This window comes from Lepidothrix coronata, unplaced genomic scaffold (assembly GCF_001604755.1).
Source record: "Lepidothrix coronata isolate B3197 unplaced genomic scaffold, Lepidothrix_coronata-1.0 Scaffold91, whole genome shotgun sequence".
Taxonomy (NCBI): domain Eukaryota; kingdom Metazoa; phylum Chordata; class Aves; order Passeriformes; family Pipridae; genus Lepidothrix; species Lepidothrix coronata.
In genome coordinates this window covers 2356184-2369973 of record NW_016690271.1, presented here as the reverse complement: position 1 = coordinate 2369973, position 13790 = coordinate 2356184, and the positions used below count along the sequence as shown (strand labels likewise).

The 13790-nt window shown below is 48.3% G+C and overlaps 2 protein-coding genes and 1 long non-coding RNA gene across 4 annotated transcripts in view; 1 reads left to right on the top strand and 2 right to left on the bottom strand.

The window, feature by feature from the left end:
- Positions 1 to 12544, top strand: part of MYO19 (myosin XIX) — a 17773-nt gene extending 5229 nt beyond the window's left edge. For both annotated transcript variants that reach the window (XM_017821673.1, XM_017821674.1), the window contains exons 10-25: positions 420 to 496; positions 859 to 949; positions 1918 to 2089; positions 2343 to 2416; positions 2509 to 2630; positions 4314 to 4427; positions 4772 to 4948; positions 5720 to 5866; positions 6334 to 6441; positions 7085 to 7155; positions 7782 to 7891; positions 9490 to 9653; positions 10283 to 10412; positions 10572 to 10657; positions 10980 to 11285; positions 11743 to 12544. In XM_017821673.1, the coding sequence (XP_017677162.1) occupies positions 420 to 496; positions 859 to 949; positions 1918 to 2089; positions 2343 to 2416; positions 2509 to 2630; positions 4314 to 4427; positions 4772 to 4948; positions 5720 to 5866; positions 6334 to 6441; positions 7085 to 7155; positions 7782 to 7891; positions 9490 to 9653; positions 10283 to 10412; positions 10572 to 10657; positions 10980 to 11285; positions 11743 to 11871 (2078 nt within the window). In that variant the 3' untranslated portion in view covers positions 11872 to 12544. The remainder of the gene's footprint in view (positions 1 to 419; positions 497 to 858; positions 950 to 1917; positions 2090 to 2342; positions 2417 to 2508; positions 2631 to 4313; positions 4428 to 4771; positions 4949 to 5719; positions 5867 to 6333; positions 6442 to 7084; positions 7156 to 7781; positions 7892 to 9489; positions 9654 to 10282; positions 10413 to 10571; positions 10658 to 10979; positions 11286 to 11742) is intronic.
- On the bottom strand, positions 513 to 5948 carry LOC108500607. Its single transcript, XR_001875924.1, has 3 exons — positions 5838 to 5948; positions 5024 to 5172; positions 513 to 930 (listed from the first exon to the last, which is right to left on the bottom strand). It is a non-coding gene; the product is annotated as an uncharacterized LOC108500607 (long non-coding RNA).
- Positions 12545 to 12592: 48 nt separating the features above from the next.
- On the bottom strand, positions 12593 to 13788 carry ZNHIT3 (zinc finger HIT-type containing 3; the record flags this gene model as incomplete). The annotated part of the gene is made up of 4 exons (XM_017821499.1): positions 12593 to 13040; positions 13297 to 13464; positions 13546 to 13577; positions 13700 to 13788. Coding segments are annotated over 4 exons (480 nt in total), but the record flags the coding sequence as incomplete, so codon positions are not given.
- Positions 13789 to 13790: the final 2 nt, after the last annotated feature.

Sequence of the window (13790 nt, the reverse complement as noted above, 5' to 3'; positions counted from 1 at the left end):
TGTCCATTAAAAACAGCTGGAACTTTAAAGGAAGGCAGGCAAAAATATGTCCTGTTCAATCCCGTGACCCAGGGCCATCTGCATTAGTGGGACTCTTCTGAAGTTTCAGTTTGCACTATTAAATCTTAAAACTCAACCTGGCTGTTTCTGGCTGGTGAATTTGCATCTCTGGGGCTGTGTTTTGAAACTGTCTTGTCTCTGCATGGGCTTCAGCACCTGCTGCCTCACTGCAGAGCCACAGAGGCAGCACTGAGTCAGGGACTGGGTTCTCCAGCCTGTACTGGGGGATTTACCCCACCTGCCTCTGGCTCCCTTGGTGTCCTGTGACAATTCCAGCCTAGCTGGAGCTGTGCAGTGCCCTGCTTGCCTGTGTTTGTGTGCGTGGCTCTGTTTTAACCAGCCCTTGTTTGGCTTTGCAGAGGACAGCTTCGAGGTGACCAGAGCTGCCATGTGTCACCTGGGCATCGAGCGCTCCACGCAGAGCAATGTTTTCAAGGTCAGGTACAGAGAGGGGACACCACGGGGCTGCTGGGGGGGTTTGGAGTGTCCTCCTGCTGTGGGATTGCTGCAGAAGGAAACCTGTGTCCGTGCAGAGCATGGGCTGGTTGGTGCTCCTGCAGCAACACGTGGGGTTGCACAGCCAAATATTAGATCTTAACTAAAAGCCTCCACCTGTGAACTGCAGTTTTCCTTCAGGAATTGCAGCACGAGGGACTCACACAGAAGCTTGGAATGTGTTTGCTTCTTCTGGTGCAGAAATGTTTTGACTTGTCCTGTTCCTGGGGTTAAGGAAGGCTCAGAGGACACTGACTTGGAGGGGAGCTGTTTTAAAAACCTCAGTTATTGATTGTGTTTCAGGTATTGTCAGGCCTTCTCCACCTTGGGAACATCCAGTTCTCTAATCCAGTGGATGAATCTCAGCCTTGTGACCTGGAAGACAAAACCAAAGGTGAGGCAACAACCATGCCATGCTCCAGGGAGTCCTGTTATCTCAGTGCAGATGCCTGATGGAAAGGATTACTGCACCCTTCTGCTGATATAGACTATCAAGGTCATGAGCAAACCAAAATTTAAGCTTGTTTTTGTGAGTAAACAAAACTCTAATGCTCCCCTGCTCTGAGAGACAATATCCTTCTGTGACAGGTCAAGGCAACTTCAGCATCAGTCAGTGATTTCAGCAGGATTATTGGCAGAACTGTGACTCTTGATTGCAATCTTACCCTGACATCACAAGACTTTGCAGAAATCTGAGCCAGAGTGGAGAGCAGGGCTTTTAACATGAAAGCTTTGAAGTTTTCATGATAAAGACTTGAACTGAGTAACAGATAATCTGTTAAAATTGCAGCATAAATAGAGGTGGTTCTGCATGTCTTTAGGAGGCTTGTGGGTCTAGTTTTCCTTCAGAACCAAAACTGTCCTGAACAGTGAAGTTTCCTACTAGGATTTCACAAGCTCTGTTTAATATTAAATTGTTTTTCATACAGCTCAGCTTAGCAAGATCTTAAATACTTTGTTAGCAAATACTCATTCTTCTACATTTTCTGGTTTTTTCCCTGTTTTTTTTTCTGGCCATGACTGATTTGTCTACCTGGATTTCAAGGTCTCTGCTCCAAAAAGGTGAACAAGTAACAAAGACTAGAGAGACTCTATAAAAACACCAACTTCAGTGTGGCAAACTTCGGAATTGCTTAGTATTGCTTCATTTTAAATAGAGTACCTGAAATTCTAGGGGAACTCTACATCCAAATTAAGAGTCTGGTCTTGCAAAACTTGCTCCCAAGTTTGGGCAAAAAAGATCCAAAGTCCACATTAAAGTTGGTGAGCTCATGGAAGTGTCATTTTCCTACACTATAGACCTTCCACAGCTTACAGGATCTGCATCCAGGTAACCTGGCACTGTTTGTCCTCCTGAACAAGGCTTTGTGAAGACCACTGGAGATCTGCTGAAGATCCCTGTGGAGGAACTACTGGAATCCTTAAGAATTCGGACAATAACTGCTGGGAAACAGCAGCAGGTGTTCAAGAAGCCCTGCTCCAGAGCTGAGTGTGAGACCAGGAGGGACTGCCTGGCCAAAGTCATCTACGCCAGGTACGGCCGTGGTGAGGGAAGAGGGAGGCCAGAGGGATTTACTTCCCCTGGCTTTCTGCTTGGATTCCATCACTGTAACCCTCCCTTCCCCTCTCAACACCCCTTCATTCTGCTGGGCACTGGCAGAGAATCCTTCAGAGTGCTGCTGTTTCGTGCCAGAGATTTCTGTTCCTTCCAAGTGACACCGACAGGAACAGCAGGATAAGAACTCTGCCCTGCAAGCAGCTTCCACCCAATCCCACTGTCATTGCAGGTTGTTTGAGTGGCTCGTTCTGGTCATCAATGAGAGCATCTATGCAGATCCATCGGTGTGGACCAGCTTCATAGGTATGGATATTCCATATTCCACCCTGGTTTCACTGGAAGTCCTTCAAGCTGCTCCTAGACTAAAGCTCACTGTCTTCCCACGTTCCTTCTAGGCCTGCTGGATGTTTATGGTTTTGAAGCCTTCCCTGAAAACAACCTGGAACAGCTCTGTATTAACTATGCCAACGAGAAACTGCAGCAGCACTTTGTAGCACACTACCTGAAGGCACAGCAGGTGAGACCCCACCAAGAGAAAAAAAATCTAATTTTAAAACAGCATCTTTTGTCACTTCAGTTGTATTTATTTCTGTGCCTCTGGTCAGATTGCAACCTTCAGGCAGTAAGTAATGCCACAGAAACCAGTGGGATGTAACAGTGGCTTTTTAAAGAGGAGAGTGTGGGGCAGTTGGTGGAATGACACAGCTTTCTGTCTTGGGGACTGGAAATCTGTTCCCTGTTATCCAGCTCCACTGTTAAACTGTGCCTGTTAAACTGTTTGCTTTTCCTCAAAGAGCTGAACACTTTAAATTCTTGAGGTAAGTGCAGCCTAGAGATTCTCTTGGAAGGTGCTGCTCATAGCCATGTTAATTCTCTTCCTCAAGCACAGAGTCCCAAAAAGAGTGGGGAGCTCCCAGACTGAGCTCAGTGTGAAGGCAGAGCCCAACAGACCCCTGTCACCCCAACACCCACGTGGTACCTGTGGAGGCCTCCTGCTGCAGGGGAGCAGCTCCATGAACCAGCTGCTGTGTTAGTACCTGTAAACCCAAACCTCAGTGTGCATCAGCTTTTGGGTTCTGTTAGGAATGCTCACAACTTGTGTTGTTTCACACTAGAGGAGGTATTTGCACCACGCTAAAGGCTCTGGAGTCCCTCGCCTCACTGGTCACACACTGCTAATTCCAGTTCTCATGAGTGCTCTGGGGGCACAGAGTCCCTTCCAGGGCTGCTCCAGTTTCCCCCCAGTGCAGCTCCATTACCACATTGCTCTTTGCCATTAACTGCATAATCTGGGAAATTATTTTCTTTATGGCACCAACACACTGGCACCTCCTGCCTCCCAGCATGGCTCTGTCAATTTGTTCAGGAGATAAGTGTTCCTTTGACTACAGTTTGTGCTTTCACATTCCCAGGCTTTTTTTCCCTGCCTGCCCTCGTCAGTGTGCCAGGGGTTAATGGTCAGTGAAGATGGAAACCGAGTTCAAGCACACAATTACTTGCCTTGAAACTGCTCCATGACCTCTGTTTGCTGCTCCCCTCCCAGTCACTGCCTGCCCTCTTACCTCTCTGCCTCTGGCTGGGGCCCAAACCACTTAAATGCCATTAGTGGCTGTGCTGAGCAAGCTTTTGGCAGGAGACTTTTAAAATAACTGCCCAGAGCTTGAGCTTGTTAAACACTCCTGACAGACTGTCCTGTAGTTCAGCATAAATATTGTGCAGATTATTTCAACTAATATCTTTCCGTACTTCCTCTTGGATCAGGCTTTAAAAGGAGCCCAGTTAGTAAAGCCTGGCACACAGTGGTTGGTTTAGGGCTGTGTCCCAGTCTAAGGAAGGAGTTCTCCACGTTCCTTGCCCTTCAGGGCAAATCTCAGCACAGCCAGGACAGGCTTTGTGTGACTGTAGCCTCTGTTCACTCTCTAAATCAGCCTTGCAGCTCACTCTGATAAATCTGTGAGGTTCCCAAATACTCAGACAAATTGTTGCAGCAGGATCTGATCCACACTCAAAAGCTACCTGAGCAAGAATACCCTCATTTGGGTTTTTTTTCTCATCTTGCTCTTAAACTCGAGCTGAGCTTTGGATGAGCAGCTGAGCTGGGATTAACTCATTAAACATTAACTGCATCAACTGCACAAGACACACAGTTCCAGGCTCTGGTGCCCTCTGCTGCAGGATAATCCTTTCCCTCTTCCTTCAGGAAGAATATGCAGCTGAAGGCCTGCAGTGGTCATTCATAAACTACCAGGATAACCAGAACTGCCTTGATCTCTTAGAGGGAAACCCTCTCAGCATTTTTTCCTTGCTGAACGAGGTAAGTGTGATCTGAACCCTGAACTTTTTTGGCCTAGTTTCCTGCCTTTGTCCCACAACACCAAAGAAAATATGAACAGAAAACTTGTCAGATATACAATTTCTGCAGAGCTCTGTTTTCAGAATAATCATGACACTGCTTCCTCGTGTTCTGAGTATCTTTTTCCCTCTGATCCTGGATGTTCTGATTCAAATACAAAGCCTCAGTTACTTCCCATCCTCCCCACCCCCCCAATATTCCAGGGCTGGCATGCTGTAAAAGCAAAAAGGCTTTTAAAGATTTTAAATTGAAGTGGTTCATCTTTTAGAGTCAGTTCTTTGTGACAAATCCTGTCTCGTTTGCAGGAGTGTCGCCTGAACAGACCCTCCAACACCGCCCTGTTCCAGACTCGGATTGAGAAAGCCTTGTCCAGTAATCAGTGTTTAAGTCGAGACAGGTTTAGTAAGAAGCCCAACTTCATCATCTCACATTATGCTGGCAAAGTCTGCTACCAGCTGGCAGCAATGGTGGAGAAAAATAAGGTAGGTGTTTTCAGAGAGACCAAATCAAAGCACCACTAACAAGTCTATTCAGGGGTGTGTGCTGGACGTACATACCTTGCTCCAAATAAATCCTTCAGGCCATGTAAAGCTGGGTAATGTTCTTGCTCTGGTTTTCAGTCCATCACTGGCACAAACAATTCCTTTGTTAGACCTTTCAGCTGAGGATTAAGTGGACCATCACCAAATCAGGGCCTCTCCCATTCCTGGGGATGCAGAACTGTTAATGGCATCAGGGCATTTTTATAACCATAAATAGAGTGCTTCATTTCCCCTAAAAAAAATCTGGTGAGTTTATGAGAAACAAGAGCATGGACTTTACTGGAAATTCTGGAAGTATTCAAATTTTAGCCTCATTGTGCCATCAGGGAATAAGTAAAATAGGTGATGCAATGAAACACCATCTCTTAATTAAAAGGAATATTTCTAATAGACTTTCTAATGTTTGCTGCAGACTGTCCTTTTAAACCAGTGCTAAGCTTCTGGCTCACTCAAACTGAATAACAAGAACAATGGAGGGAGCAGTCACACATTTGATTGGATCTGCTAAATATTCAGGCAAACATTGTTTTCTGTTCCCAAATCTGACTATGAATGAATGGACACGGTCAGATTCGGAACTGCAGCTGTGGTGAAATCAAAGCTGGCATCAGAAATACTGTTCCATCTATTTGTGTGGAATTTTCAGTTATTTGCAGAGGTGGCAGTGTCTGCCCAAGTCCAGATTCTAACACATCATGTCTGTGTTTGCAGGATGCTGTTCCACCAGAGCTGGTCCATGTTTTGCAGAACTCTAAGGACTCTCTGCTTCAAAAATTATTTCCTATGACAGAAAACAACCAGAATAACATCAAAACCCAGAACAGAGCACCTGTTGTTACAGTGGTGTCCAAGTTCAAGGTACATCCTCTTCAGCTTCCTGCTTTCCACAGCTGCCTTCGTGACTAGATGAGAAAACAGGAGCTGGATGAAGATCAGTAAATGATGTAAAAATGAAACAGCTGTAAAACAGAAACAGCTTCAGACTCCTGATATTGTCTGGGTCTTAACTCCCTCTGATTTTACCTTTAACAGTTGGGCACCTGCCTTTTTGAGGCTGCTTCTTACCTGTTCCTCTTGAGGGGTTGGTGTCAATGCATGGCCCTGCTATAATTTTGGAAACTTTCTGAATTTACCATCAACAACTTGATGAAAGCATCCATAGAGTGGATTTTTTTTTGCTCAAGTTGTCCCTGTAGAATTGCTCTGAGTCTGTAAAGCCATCCTTGCAAAAAAACCAGCTCCCTGGGTTTGACAGAAGACCCCTGATGAGCTGAGCTCCCTGTGGAGGAGTTGTCCCTGATCCCTCCTGTGTCTGTTTTGTGCAGAGCTCCCTGGAACATCTCATGCAGATTTTGAACAGGACCACACCGCACTACATCCGCTGCATCAAACCCAATGCTGACTGCAAGGCCAGGACTTTTAAAAGAGAAGAGGTAACTTTTCCAAAGCCTTTCCTCACTGAGAAGCTTCCTGGAGACGTTGTGGGGCCTTTGCATTGCAAAGCTCCTCTCACAGCACATTTTGAAATAGCTGCTTCTCCTTTGAGGCTGCAGAGAAAAACCTCCCTTCAGACTCACTGATGGTGCTTGTCCAGAACAGAGCCTGTGAGCACAGCAGCTCTTCCAGGTGCAACTTATGTGTTGCTGTAGGAGAAGTTCTCTTCCCAGAGCACTCCTGGGTTATTTGGGGTGCTGCCCTCCCAGCCCTCAAACAGATGAGGGTGATCTGAGTGCTCAGCAGCCCTGGGCACACAGGGATCTCCCAAACAAAGCTTTGCTTGCTCCTGGAGTGCAGGACAAGTTGGATGAGACCAGCTGAGGACTTTGGGAGCAGAGCTGTAACTAGAGACCCTCATCTGATGGGAAAACAAGCAGCTGGAGTGTTGCTGCCTTGGCTTTAAACACTCATAGAATTTGCTGAGTGCACAACAGTGTTAAAATAATAAGGAGAAAATAGTATTAAAATACCCCCCACTGGCTTTTCACCTGCTGCTGCATTAGGTCAGTCAGGGTGTGGATACAAGAGAGGAGCAGCTCCCACAGAGTGTCACCTAAACCATCCCAATTTATGCCTCAGGTTCTCAGCCAGCTTCAGGCATGTGGAATAGTTGAAGCCATCACCATCAGTGCAGCAGGATTCCCTGTCAGGTGAGTCCAGACTTCTTGAGCATAACCCACTTCTGCAGCAATTAGTGGCATATTAGTTATTCAGAAGAGCTTATAAGCAGGAAACCCAAATATTTTGCACTTTGTTTTTGGCCTCGAAACTACTGATGCTTTCAAAGCTGTCTGAGAGCTCACTGTACCTTTCCAGCCTGAGAAGCTGGGGAAGAGATGTTCTGATGTGGACTATTATGTACTAAAATTTTTCTAACTGAACGTGGCTTCACAGCAACATTTTTTGCAATTAAAATTAAATCACAAAAGGCATTTATCTAAGTGTAGACATCTCAGAGCTCAGCATCCCATCACAGCCTTGCTGGGCTTTCTTGACCACTTTTAGAGGGTGCAGAGCAAGGCCTGAGATAGTCACAGCTCAGCACTGAGGGGGTGAAGCTCATCATTGTCATATCCAAGCACAATTCCTGCCCAGTCTTTGCTACAGGCACCACTGGGAGTTTGTACTTTCTTGCCTGTTGGTGACTCTTTAGGCATCAGTGTTTGCATTCCCTGCACTGGATCTCTGAAGCCATTCTGCAGTTTTTACCCCCAAAGGATAAGTTCTTTGCCACAGTGGTGACTCTTCCCCGGAATTCACTGTGTTTGTCTGCCAGGATCCCCTTCCAACGTTTCACTGAGCGCTACGAAATGCTGAGAAAGTCCTGTGGGCCCAGTAAAAGAAGAGTGTGTGATAAAAGCAACTCTCACACTGCTGAGGAAAAAGGTATGTTTGTGCAGATAATCCCTCTGCCATCAAGTAAAGTTACCACTGCACCCATTTGATATTGCATAGGTCAGGTGATTACTGTGTTCAGCACGAGGGACACCTCTGTTCTCAGAATACTTCTCTAATCTGTCACCAGCTGGAGTTTCTAATTTGCCTAATGCTTACAGCAGGCTCTTTTTAAAATCTTTCCTCTTACTGCTAGTTTTCTGTGTTCCTCCTGGCTGGAACAATTACAGTTACAGTGGTGTCTGGGGTTCCCCCCACCCAATATCATTTGATTTAGAGTTGGTTCTTTAGCAGACTTGAAAAACCTCTTACCTTTTGGCTCATGTTCCTTCTCCTTCCTTTCTTTTTTCCCCCACTTTGCTTCCTTGCTGAATCACTGACCTTCCAGCTTACCTGGATTCTGCTGCTTCTTCCACCTTTTGCAAACTTCTCTTTTTCTAAGCAAGAGCGAGGATGGACTTTAAAAAACACAACCCACTGTACAAGGTAATGCCTTTGCTGTGAACCCCTAAAAGGAGGAGCTCATCAGGAGGTTACATTTAATACTGAAGGTTCCTGCAACCCCCTTCCCTCTCCCAAATTAATCCCATCTTCACCCAGTGGGTCTGTTCCATAACCAGCAGGAAGCAGGACCAGTAAGTACCAGCCTGTTCAGATAAGTAAAATGTCTGGATATCCATTCACCGGCTGGAAATGGAGTGGAGGAAGGAAGTACAGGCTGGAAAATTACTTACACACTGTATCTTTCCCCCTCAATTACAAACCCATTAGCTGCAAAGCCTCTGTGTGATAGGTTCTTAGTCCTTTTTATCTTTAGGGGGTAATAAGCTGCAAACAAAGCAAAACAAATTTCCCAAACACGGGGATAAGCTTTTGGTTCCCTTATCAGCCCGGCCCCATGAACACCATCACAGGCACCAGATGTCTTCCTGTAGGCAAGAATTGCTCCTATTTGTTTTCAGTACCTTAAAATGCTCTCATCTCCTTAGAAATATTTATAGCAGAAAAGCAAACAGTATCCAGGATGGAATGATACAAAGCCCATTGCAGGAACTCCCGCAGCATTGCCTTGAACAACACAATCTCTTTCAAGGACAGCTCTGAATTACGTCTGAATTTGCAGTTAGGATTCATCTGGCCAACCTCTTTGTCTCATGATGTAAAAAGCTATGCACTGTGTCCCACAAATGGTTTTAATAACCTCTAATTGCTGCAATAAAGTCCTGCTCAGTACCTGACCCCATAGCTGCTTCCAATGCCCTGGGAAGGCTGGAGACCTGTGCACAAGTTGTCTCCCCCTCCTGCACCTTTCAGTACATTAAGGCTGAGTCCAATTCCTTGCTTTTTGTTCTTTGTTCCCAGTTAAAACACCCCCCACACTGGTTGTCTGGTTGCTGGCACCTGGTGAAATCTGTGCTGTCCCATTTTACCCAAACCCCAGTGAGGTTGAGTGCTCTCAGCCATCACCTCCTCCCCTCTTGCTGGAGGTCTTCCCCCTCTAGATGGCCAAGAAATCTCAGTGTGAAGACCATTCCTTGGACCTGATTTCCAAGTCTTGTGACTCCTCCTCCTCAATGCTTCGTTTCCAGGCGAGACTCCAGTGATGGATGAAGACAAAGCATCACGTTCTGCTGTTCTTGAGATCCTGCAGAACGTTGTTATGGGACAAACCACTGCTGAGCAAACAGGGAGTGGAGCAGGAACCCCCTCAGTGTACTGTGGGAAGACCAAAGTATTCCTGGCCAGTTCTGTAGTAAGTTGGCTGCCAATTCTGGAGCTCACCCTCCCAATGGGGATTCTGGCACAGGTATCACCATGGTGGGGGCAGTGCTCCTGCCAAGCCAGTGTGACCAGAATTGGGCATTTTCCTTCAGATTACTCAACTCAGTCAGGCATCCATCAGAGCCCAGCCCTCAGAAGCACTTTGTTTAATGGCCTCTGTGGAGCCAAGGGACAAGGAGCTGCACTTGTGTCTAGAACTGTCAGGATTCTCCCAATTCCAGGAAAGATTACAGCTTTCCTTACCTTCAGCTGACAGATTTGGCTACTCCAACTGCCCCACACAGCTTCCTTGGGGAAGAAGATGAAGGAGACAGAGGTACCTTTGCCAAGCTTGCAGGATGCAGCCATAGAACCCCCTTCAGTGGAGCTGGTTTTAAGCCAGTTGCTACTGTGACCCCCCAACTACTTACATTTTTGTCTCCATATTATCTAATAAGCACTAATGGAGTGCTGTCACTTCCCACACCTAATCCAGCAGTCACAGGACACTGGAATGAGGATGTGGCTATCTGACAAACACCAAGAGGCTGCAGAAAAGGGAAGAGTTGAGAGCAGAACTCTGCCCTGAGTACTAACTCCAGGCTCCTGTCCCCACTGCAGCTGGAGCTACTGGAAGCCAGAAGAGCAGAGGTGTTAAATGAGAAAGCATTTTGCATTCAGTGTTGCTGGAGGAGGTTTAAGCAGAAGAAGTTTGCCAAGGAAAAACGGTCTGCAACTGTCATCCAAGCAGGTAACTCCACAAAAATGTGGCTGGAACAACAGAACAAGGAACATTTCCAGTTATATTGGGGGATTAAAGTGGCAGGGGCGGTGAAGTGCCACCTCTTACACTGTGTGCCAGAGCTCCTGAGATTGTTTGTACTCAGCTTTGTTTCCACTGAATCCTCAGCTGTCCGTTCCTGGCTGGCCAGGAGTCGGTTCCGAAGGACGCGCGGGGCTGCCAAAGTCATCCAACGTGGCTGGAGGAGATGGAAGGTGAGGGTGTGGGGACAGGGAAGCACAGAACTCAGTCACTGAGGCTTTTTTTTTTTTAGCAGGAATCTCCCTCTTAGTAGTTACTGCTCTGCCTCAACTAACTACAAAAGCAGCACTGTCACTGCTCCATTAAACTCTTCTCCAGCTGAAGAGCAGAGGATGCCAGTCCTGCTTCTATTCTGCAGCATAAACCCATTCCTTACCTTCATGGGAATGCCCCAAAGGGCCTGCTGCCCTTTCAGATTCCCTCCTTTTCAGACTCTTTAAATTCTGCTCAAGGTGTCTGAGAACCTCGCTGAATATTGTTCCTTATCTTCACCAGGCAAAAATGGCCGCGTTGGCAGCGGCAGAACTGGATGAGGGGGAAGGGAAGGAGTTCCCAGCTCCTGGAGCCACGGTGATCCCGGCCAAACTGCCTTGTTCCTTGGACACAGTGTGGCCTGGGCAGGCCATTGTCCAGTTCTGGCCCCTGGGCCTTGTCCTGGCTGCTGCCCCCGTCACGGCCACGGGGCCCCGCAGGGACCTGGCGCTGCTGGGCTGGCTCAGGGGGCTCCAGGAGAGCGGCTGCTCCAGGCTGGAGAGCCCTTCCCTGGGCTGTGGCATCGCTTCCATCAGAGCTCTCCCACAGGTAACCACCTCACAGACCCCAGTCAGCACAGGGAGGGTGCCAGGAGTTCCCAGGAGTTCAGGAATAGTCCTGGATACCATTTCCTACCAACAAGCCGCAGCCACTGGCTGCCCTCAGAAACTGCACCTTGTTACAAATCACTTTGGTGGTTTTTTTGGAAACTTTTCTGAGGTTGCATAAAATTCTGGGTGCAAGAACCGGTCACAGTTACTGCAGGTAGGCAGAAGCAGTAGCAAGTTCAGCACTAAACACTCCAATCTCCAGAGTTTAAGCTAATTCCAGTTCAAATTACAGTATTGGTACTCAGTTCTCTTAAATCCATTTGTACTAAAACTCCTCTGGAGGTCCTCTTCTATCCTCACAGTCACTAGTTGCTCAGAGACACAGCATGAACAACAAAATCACCTCAGAAGCTGGCCAGCCCCCCAGCTGACCTCTCCACCTCTTTTCCTTGCAGGGCTCTGTCAGGTTCCACTGCAGGAAGTCCCCCCTGCACTATTCCAACGTCAGCCCCCACAGGGATGCCTGTTCCATCACGGGATTCAACCAGATTCTGCTGGACAGAAAGGAACTCCTGCCCACATAGGCCTGGCCCCTGCACACCTCTGCCTTCAGGGAAGGGCTCTCTGCAAGCTGCTGCTTTCAAATCACTCAATTGCCACATCTGCTGCTACCTCAGAGCTTCCACCTCGATGCCTTGTACGTAAAATACAATGTAATGTAATATAGGTCAAATTTGGGGGGTTTGGGGGCCATTCCTCCACACAGGCACATGTTATAGGACATATCAGCACTATGAGAACAATCAACTAAACCAGATCAGGTGTTCTAAGCAATAAATACTTGAACTGAACGCTGCTGGCACTACCTGGAGAAGCAAGAGGCTGGTCATGAGAGAGCAAATAATGCAAATATTCCTGATTCCTGCTGGGTTCTCAGAGGTACAACCCTCCTGACTGACCACCAGTGTTCCCCAACACTGGCACACTTCTGACTGACCGAGGGAGGGAGGAGCAGCCAACATAACACTAAGGGCAGACATCTCAGGGAAAAGCAAGACTGGGCTCTTGCTTTTTTCTCTCTATGACCAAAATATATGAGCTCTCACAGCTGCAGGCGTTTCCAGAGCTCCCCAAACAGCACTGCCCTGCCCACGGTCTCATCAGAGGTGCTCTGTACCGTCCTTTTCTTGCTCATGGGTCTCGAAAATGTTCAGCTCCTCCGTGTATGTCATTTTAAATAAACTGCTCAGCGCCTTGTCAAGGTGTCCGACCGTCCCAAACAACGAACAAAAACGTTTCAGAGTATTTGTCGATTAAAATAAATGCAAATATATTTAATATTGTCACTGTGAAGTAACATTTGCCACGGTTGCCAATATTTCTGTACCAACACAAAGCAGGTCTGCAGAGTGTCAGGTTCAACCCCCAGTCTCTAAAAATCTCTGTCTACTCCGAATTGAAATCAGAGCACCGAAATCCAGGGGCAAAGTGACCAGACCCTGAGGAAAGACACAGAATGGAGCAGCTCTGCAGCACAGAACCTCAAGGAAAGGAAAACGTGCTCACTCGGGGAGGATGTTCTCCTTCTCGGGAGGCTCCACAATCCTCAGGCAGCAATCTGCAAACTCCACAAACAGGGGCTCCTGCATGAACCTCCTCATGAGGGAGCTTTTGTCTTCTGCCTGGTCGATGGTGAGGAGCAGCTGCCGGAGGTGTGGGTTCAGCAGCAAAGCCCTCAGTTCTTCTGATTCCCCTTTAAAAAGGAAAAAAAAGATAAATTGGAGTAATCTCAAACGGTTACAAACGAAGTTAAGACCTTCCTTGTTTTGCAAATAAACTTTCAAAGAGACTGGTGAAAGGCCAAATAACTGATATTTAAGTCTTTAAGGCCTTGCAACAAGCTGCACGACTGGGAGCAGCTCCAAGCAGAACTCCTGGGAATGGGGAGTATTTCTACTAAAGCCCCACCATCCCCACACCCGGACTGACTCCCGAATTCCCAAACTCACCTAAAAGCTTGAGTTTCTGCAGCGGGACGCGGTCCTGCTCATCCTCCTCGCCCAGGATGTCCTCCAGGGACCAGGGGCCGTGTGCGGGGCTCGGCGGGGCCGCGGGGGGACCCTGCTCCCTGCCCCGCTCCCTGTCCCGTTCCTGGCTGGAATGCGGCGCGCAGCGCTCTGCGGACACACAGCGGGTCAGCCCCAGGGCAGCCCCGGGGCAGCCCCGGCCCCGCCCGGCCCCTCCCGGCCCGTACTCACCGCGGTGGGTCCGGCAGCACCGCACGGAACAGCTGCGGGAGAGACAACGGAGCGTGAGGGGCTGGGGGGGGCCCCGCACCGGCACAGAGCCCGCCGCGCCCTCACCGCGCCCTCAGACCCGCCGGGCCCTGCCCCCCGTGCCCCCCTCGCTCACTACGAGGCGGCACAGCGCGGACAGCGGTCCCGGCCCGTGTCCCGCTCCCCCGGCCCTGTCCCCTCGCTCACTATGTGCTGGCACAGCGCGG